Genomic DNA, 7,762 nt, shown 5'->3' on the forward strand with positions numbered 1-7,762 from the left:
ATGAGAAACATTAAATAGGGGGATCACTGCAAGTATCAAATCTTTGCAATGACTGTCACAAGTACTTGTAGATTGGGTATCGAAGGACAGACAGTCTGACTGTTTTAGGGTGTGCGGCAGGGGTCTTGGGTCGTGTGCCAGGGGCCGGGGGTGGGGAATAATCACATACACCATGGCTGCGACTTCTGTTTACCAAAAGCCAAATAACTGCACGGATTACGAGAGCACAGTTGCAGATATTTCACAGCCTTGGTGCAGGCATTCTGGCATGTGGATCTGCCTGTAGGTTTTTATGGTGGAAGCGTTATGCTTCAGCTTCTCCATGTGTATCATAGAATCATTAAGGTTGGAAAAGACCGCTAAGATAGTCAACACAACACCACCATGCCCACTAAACCATGTTCCAAAGTGCCATGTCTACACGTTTTTTAAACACCTCCAGCTATGGTGACTCCACCACCTCCCTGGGCAGCCTGTTCCAATGCCTGACCACTCTTTCAGTAAAGAAATTTTTCGTAATATCCAGTTTCCCCTGGCACAACTTGAGGCCATTTCCTCTTGTCCTGTTGCTAGTTACTTGGGAGAAGAGACCAACACCCACCTCACTACAACCACCTTCACTACAACAAAGGTAGTTGCAGAGAGCGATAAGGTCTTGCCTCAGCCTCCTCTTCTCCAGACTGAACAACCCCAGTCCCCTCAGCTGCTCCTCATAAGACTTGTTCTCCAGAACCCTCACCAGCTTTGCTGCCCTTCTCTGGACATGCTCCAGCAGCTCAATGTTTGTACAGCTATTGTTCACAGTGCTTCTCAGGGGCGTTCTGTCACAGTCCCAATGGTCTGCCTGGCGCCTCCAAGGCTTTGTGCCACAATCATGCAGCTTGCTCTGCCTTTCAACTCTGATTTGTTCTTGTTTGGCCTTTGCAGTCTCTAGCAAATTGGATATGCGTTAGCAAAGCAATTTGGTAGAAGTGCAGCAAGTGTGACTTTCAGCTGCCCACACACGAGATCATATCCTAGCAGAGGAAGGTTAAAGTCTTTCCTGAGGTGGCTGTGGTGAGATCACACTGAGATTATATACAAATTACACATGGAAAATTAATTTAAATCGGAGGATTAAATAGGTACTGTTTAATAAATATAATAGTCTTGGCTTGTATTTGTAATTGCCAGTTATTTTTCTACTGAAAGACTGATTCTCTCTGGTGAAATTTGATAGTACTTCTTGTTAACCAAGAGAAAACACATCCTTTAGGTTTTTTACTGTCACAGAAAAGACAGATGTTGCATCTCCTGCTTACTAGGAAAACAACTTGTGATTTAGGCCAAGGTGCTGCATCTATCAAAATGCAGCTTAATTAACTGCAAGGGGCTTTCAGTAACTAATTAGGCATGCTAGAATAACATAAAGAAATATTACTTCACATATGCTTTGCATAGAAAACTGATTTATTCACTGGGAAAGGGGAGCTATTACTTCAAATTAACAGGCGATTTGAATTGATTGGTCCTGTCACTGTCCTCCAAGATCTTGCAGCTGGAGGGTCCCCTCACCCCGCTGGATTTGCTCACAGATGGAAGAGGTGCACATTGCTCTCCTGCCTTTCAGCTCTCAGGTGACTTGTAACTTCTTGCAGAATTAGACAAGTCTGCCAAAGCTGACAGAGAGCTTTGGAGGGGGCAGGAGCAGCTGCTGCTCCCTTCAGAGCCCAGCTGAAAAGCACCGTAGTGAGCATGCGGTGTTTTTCCAGGGTGGAGGGGAAGGGTGCTGGTTAAGTTGTTTTTTTCAGGCAATTTGCCCTTCCCATATCTTAGTTCCATGTGCTGTTTAATGGCATGGGAGTAAAATTATTTGCTTTCTTGAAACTGTTTGCTTGCTGTTGCTGTGACTGATGCACTGTGCCCGTGACAGATCTTTCAGGAGCCTAAGAAAGCCAACCAGGTGGAGCAGGTGCTGGTGGAATATGCCAAGTGCATAAAGGTAAGCTGAGCTGGCAGGCTGCTGGGAGCGTGTCATCCCAACTGCGTATGGGAGCACCGCTAAAGAGGGAATTGCAGCTTTAAACAAGGAAAGAGGGCTCTAGCCCAGGTATGGGAGTGTTTCTGAAGCACAGAACTCGTCTTTACTCTGGTTTTAAGTTGTTGGTCCCTCTCCTGCAGCGCTGCAGCCAGGCAGGAGGACAGATGACAGGAGCCCTGCTGCTTTCTGTAGTTGGAGGCAAAATGAGCGAAGGGATCAACTTTTCTGATGACCTGGGAAGGTAAGGTAGCTGCTCCTTGGGAGGCAAGTGCTGGGCTTGTGGTGCAGTGACTGCAGGCAGGGTAGACACATCATAAATGCATAAATAGAAAATCCTGGAGAGCATGTGGCTTGGGCTGATGCTTAAACCAACTAGGACCAAGTCTGCTGGGTGGTGTAAAACCCGCTTGTCCAGAGTACTTTTCATGTGAGTAATGCAATTAGGCTTGCTGTGCTAGATTAGATAATCCCTTGTTTTGGCACCCTGAATCCCTCTGCAGCTTTCTGTTCAGAACGTGCTTGTCAGACTGCTGTGCTTTATTGCTGCTTTTGGTTTTCAGGGCTGGCTGTCTTTCAGGGGTGCAGTGACCTCTAATTTATCAGGCTATTGGCAAAGTGCTTTAGGATGAGACATTACGAATAATGCAGTCCTCCCTTGCAGGTGTGTGATTATGGTGGGAATGCCTTACCCCAACATTAAATCTCCAGAGCTCCAGGAAAAAATGACTTGGCTTGACAAAACAATGGTAACAGAGACCCTTACACCTCTGCCTCTTTCACTTTGGCTTTTTAGCATTAACTTTCTTCCCAGCACACGAGTCCCAGGGCTGCCTTCAGTGATTTTTTTTTTTTTTTTTTTTTTTTGAGCTTACCCTCGTTTGCTGGACTGTGTGGTACCAAGAGCACAGCCTTCTCCACACCATGGGTGTACAGTGGCCCTAAAGACTGGGAAGAAGCTTGGTGGAGGGAAACACCGCTGGGGCTCTGTGGGAACACTGAGTTCCAAGGGGAGCAAGGTCCCTTCACCTGAGAGGAGGTGGCAGGGTGGTAGAAGCAGCTTGCCAGGATCAGTTCTCTTGGCTCATGTGTTCTTTCTCGCTGCCCCCTGGAGACGCTGTTCCTGGGCAGCTGGGGACGAGTGCTCTCCCTTCAAGGGGGCCAGTTTTCTGACTGCAGCCTTTCTTCTGTCCCCGCCTCTTACTCCCAGTTTGGGGTCTGTTTGGCCAGCCACTCACTCTGCAGGGGTAAAAGCATTTGCCTCACTTTGTCATTAAGACTCCCTGGTTTGATTTACATCTGCCTTATGTTCAGTCTTACCTATTTTTCCTTTCCAGCCCAGAGCTGCTGGCCAGGCACCTAGCAGAGTGCTGATTGAAAACCTGTGCATGAAGGCAGTAAACCAGTCGATAGGTAATTTATCCTTCCTTGGACAGGCTGGGGGATATGAAATGTGACTGCACTGAAGTAAGAGGGTGAGAAAAAGGATGTGTTACCAATCAGTCTAAGTACAGATGATGGGAACATGAGCTTCCTTGCCTGAGAACAAACACTTGAGCGGGCCATTTTAATGTGGTTTTACACTCTGTACAGGCAGAGCCATTCGCCATCAGACGGACTTTGCAAGCATCCTACTCCTGGACCACAGGTATGCACGCCCTGCCATCTTTAACAAGCTGCCGCAGTGGATCAGGGAGAGAACCCAGGTGAAACCCACCTTTGGATCAGCGTTTGCAGAGTTAAGAAAGGTCAGAACTGCTATCTTATGTACTGCTACCAAAACTGTACTACTCTGTACTTTTCTCAAACCTTTGCTTTAGAGTAAGACCAGGAATAAATTATCTGGTTTTGTGTGTTCTAGTTCCATCGAGGGAAGTCGGACACTTTGTGATATGGACCAGAGAACAGGCTGTAGCTCAACTCTGTGAGCTACATGTCTGAAGAAGATCTGAAGCAACACAAGTTCCTGCTTTTCTATACTAAGGAGTTTGTACATCCCTGCCTTTGTGGGTGTTTGCTGTTTGGGATCTAAGCACTACACTGGGAAGACAGCCTTCAGCACCATAACCAGGAGGGAAACTGGTTGTAGGTCTGAAGCAGGTGAAGGTAGTAGTGGCAGGCTCCTATTAGTTTATAGCTGTTAAGGTTTTATTTAAATTGATTAAATAGTTTCAACCCCACCACTTAAGTGTAGGGAGTATAATTATTTTTTGACTGAACAAAACTGCCTTTTCCCAATGTCACCAAATGTAGGGGGCTTGATGACCAATGGAAACACAGAGCTCTTCACAAGAATTGTAGACTATCAGGCCACTAGTTTGGGTCATGTTGGAATTACATAGTCAGACTAAGACGGGGCAGCTAGGGGTAGCATTTTTATCCCCTTCTTTCTACCTTGCTTCAAGCAGTCAATAGATTCAAGGATTGGTTCAGTCTTTCAAAAGGAATAAAGATACGGCCATAATACAGCACAGCACTTCTCCTTTTGATCATGCTTAAGCACAGGCTTGCTCTGCTGTTTTTACTGCCTAGGTTCTTAAATTCAAAGTAACTTTCTGTGGAAAATGCTAAAAACCTTTTTTTTTTAGTGTAACCTTCCTCATCTTCAGGGGTCAGTGCTGGAGGGTGGCAATAACTATATAATCCCCCATCCACCCCCAGCTCTTTCTGTCATCCTGACCAAGTCTCTTTGCAGGAACTTCTTTTGCCTCCTTGCCAATTTCAGCAGCTGGATGCTACCTCTCAGGCCTCTTCACAATGAAGAAAGCACTTCTAAATAGACACAGAGCTGGTACCCACTCCCTGTATGCTAACTGAACCCACAGAGAAAGAAACAGCTGCTTTTGAGAAACTTCTGGGGCAGGTACTTCAAGTTCTGTACCCTTCAGTGGGTACAAGCTCTGCCTTCACCCCAGTGAAAGCAACAGTGGGAGTGGGGGGCACAGCTGGTATCCCCCAGCCCTGGGGCTGGTGCTGGGTTGTAAGGCTAGCCTCTGCTGCAGCTGAGAGTGGACAGCTGGGCTTTCCCTTAAGATATTCTTAATTGAGCACACTTCCCTCTTCTGCCCAAGGGAAGGCTGCATGGACCTGCTTCCTTCAACTTTATTGAAATTTTTCAGACAGCAACAGGCAAAGAATTGCTATAAGCTAGGTAGAAAAAGAAACCATCATGTGCAGAGGCAGGAGGAATTAAACCTCCATGAAGGGAAGCACACACACACTCATTCTCTTTTCTAGCACCAACCAAGCAAACACGAGCTTCAACAAGCAAGTAGCAGGGAGACAAATGAGGCAAGGGCTGTTTGCCTGCAAGAGATGTTTTTGCAGTCATCACCAGTCACATTAGGAAAGACAGAGGGCCCTTTAAATCAGGAGCAATGCTAGTTCTCATCCTCTGAGCACAGGCTGCCCCACTACCTGCCAGCTAAGGCAGGATTTATTGCACCAGCATGAGCAGCAGCAGCATTGGAGAACAGCAGAAGAAAAACTCATTGATAAGTGTAACCTCAGCAGCAGTTAGCACCTGTTGCTCCTGCTCCTCTTCAAGAAGAAACAACAGGGTCCCCTGCCATACCCACCCTCCAGGAAGTACTTCCATAGGCTGGTGTCTCTCAAAGGTGCCTAGTTCAAGAGTCCAGGGATTCACACTGATGCCTGCTTGACCCCATCTATGACTCCCAGTCATCCTCATCCTCCTCGCCCCCAGGCTGCTGTGGCGGTGGGAGGGGTGGTATTGAGTCTGACATACGAGCAAAGGCACCAGCAGGACTTCCAGGAGCATCAGGATTTCCAGAGGCTCCTGGCCCTTTCCCTGAAATACCTGTGAGGGAAGGAAAAAGCACCAGTGAGTGACACCTGGGGCCTAGAGAACACAGGTGGTCAGCAAAGGGGAGGGGGAAACACACCTCATATCAGGGCTCCCACCCAGGTGATCCAGGCAAGCAGAGCAGCCACTACACTTAAATGCCACCACAGCCCTGTGTGAGGGCTCATTTAACTAAAGCTCCACCTGAGCAAGTCCATGCTCTCTGCTCTGCGCCAGGCACTGAGGAGTGACACCAGCCCTAAATGCCACAGGTATCTGCCAATGCCTTGCAGCACCTTAGGTGCCTCCAAGAGCTGGGGCTCAGCTGCCCTTTTTCACAAGCAGCTTTCTGAGTCTGTCCTCTGTCAGCGACCCACAACCTCCTCCGGGGAGGAGGAGCTCACCTTCTGTAAAGTCACTCCTAGCTGCACCAAGGCACACTCACCGGGGAAGGTGTCTGTTCCCATTTCTAGGGCTGTGGCTGACACAACTGAGGTGCCAGAAAGAGCTCTCGCTCTTTCCTAGGGCCAAGCAGTGGCCCACCCTGCAGAACAGTACCTTTGCGCCTCAGCACCAGTTTGTTGAAGAGGTCTGACATCAAATCTCCACCTTGTCCTGTAGCTCTCACTGAAAACAACAGCAAAACAAGTCAGACAAGAAGTGTCAGTCTGAACCTAGCGCTACAGCAAAATCATTCTCCTGCAATGCTGCCTTCAGATTAAAGACAAAAACCAAACCTCTAATCTTGTATTACAGCCCTAATCTCTCCCACTCTAGTCCAGTTTCAGGTCAGGAAAACACCAGGCACTACAGGGCATCTGGGGAAATCCAAGAGTGGAATTCATTGTGGGGCAAGAGGGGCTGGGCATTTGCAGTCTCATTCTGCTACACTAGCTCCATCAATACCCTCCCCAGCTACCTAAACCAACGTGCTCAAACCTGCTCGGCCCTTGGGCCCAGGGTTTCATTTGTGTGTCTGCCCTCATGCAGCACACATGAAACTTCTACACATGCCCTGAGACTGAGCAGGTCTTCATCAAGAACACAGATGCCCTTTGGGCAGATGGGGTTTAGCAAGTCCACAGACCTTTGAATGGGAAACACCTGAGACCTACACCAGCTTGTGAGGAGAGACACCACCTTTCTGCTCTGTGTGTTCTCTGTGCTCCTGGCTTGCCTGTCTCCCCCCAGACCTACACCGCCCCAGCCTGGGGCAGAAAGCAGGGAAGATCAGTTCTGTCAAAAAGCCTCAGCACCTTGTTCTTGTTCCTTCTGCTTCTTCTTCTCCAGCTTCCTCTCCTTGACACTGCGGAGGTTGGCCTTCCCAATGCCACCGGCCTGACGGATGGACTCCAGGAGACTGGCACGTCCAGTAGAGGGGTTCACCACCTCCTTGGGGGCTCCCTGGACTGAAGCTGCAGGGAGAAGAAGGACAGGCAACAGCCACGAGTCAGCGTACCAGCTACAGGCCCAACCAAATTCCCACAGAAAGGGCTGCTCCAATACCCCACCAGCTTCTGCTCAGGGCTGTGGGCCCAGCCCACACACCTTGCCGTGACAGGCTTAGACTCAGCCCAACCATGAGGAAAAAAAAACCCCCCCCCAACCAGGAGGACCCCAGCCATGAGGAGCCCTGCCAAGGGGGAACTGAAGGTTTGTAGCTCCCAGGCAAGCAGGAGTAGTTCTCCTCCCAGAGAGGAGGTATCCCTCCTCTGCTGGAAAGCTGGGAAGCCACAGGGAACCAACCAAAGACACAGGCTGAAGCCACGGAGTCAAAGTTAGATTCTGCTGGTGATGCCCAGCCCTTACCTGCAGGCACTGCATTGCTGCTCTCCTCACTCACTGTCCGGGCTGGCTCAGAGGGGGCTGTGGGCTGGGGCAGGGGCGGCGGAGGAGGCACAGCAGTTGGTGTAACAGGAGGTGGTGGGGGAGGTGGTGGG

The 7,762-nt window shown here is 49.2% G+C and overlaps 2 protein-coding genes across 2 annotated transcripts in view; one reads left to right on the forward strand and one right to left on the reverse strand.

The window, feature by feature from the left end:
• Positions 1-3,908, forward strand: part of LOC104617948 (probable ATP-dependent RNA helicase DDX11) — a gene marked incomplete at its 5' end in the record, with an annotated part of 5,472 nt that extends 1,564 nt beyond the window's left edge. Inside the window, 6 exons of the mRNA XM_010283396.1 lie at positions 1,913-1,981; positions 2,161-2,261; positions 2,682-2,766; positions 3,355-3,430; positions 3,611-3,765; positions 3,879-3,908. Coding sequence (XP_010281698.1) covers positions 1,913-1,981; positions 2,161-2,261; positions 2,682-2,766; positions 3,355-3,430; positions 3,611-3,765; positions 3,879-3,908 — 516 coding nt within the window. The remainder of the gene's footprint in view (positions 1-1,912; positions 1,982-2,160; positions 2,262-2,681; positions 2,767-3,354; positions 3,431-3,610; positions 3,766-3,878) is intronic.
• Positions 3,909-5,655: 1,747 nt separating this feature from the next.
• LOC104617949 (WAS protein family homolog 1-like) lies at positions 5,656-7,758 on the reverse strand (the record flags this gene model as incomplete). The annotated part of the gene is made up of 4 exons (XM_010283397.1): positions 5,656-5,837; positions 6,381-6,449; positions 7,079-7,237; positions 7,632-7,758. Coding segments are annotated over 4 exons (507 nt in total), but the record flags the coding sequence as incomplete, so codon positions are not given.
• Between the last annotated feature and the right edge of the window lie 4 nt (positions 7,759-7,762).

This window comes from Phaethon lepturus, unplaced genomic scaffold (assembly GCF_000687285.1).
Source record: "Phaethon lepturus isolate BGI_N335 unplaced genomic scaffold, ASM68728v1 scaffold28143, whole genome shotgun sequence".
Classification (NCBI taxonomy): domain Eukaryota; kingdom Metazoa; phylum Chordata; class Aves; order Phaethontiformes; family Phaethontidae; genus Phaethon; species Phaethon lepturus.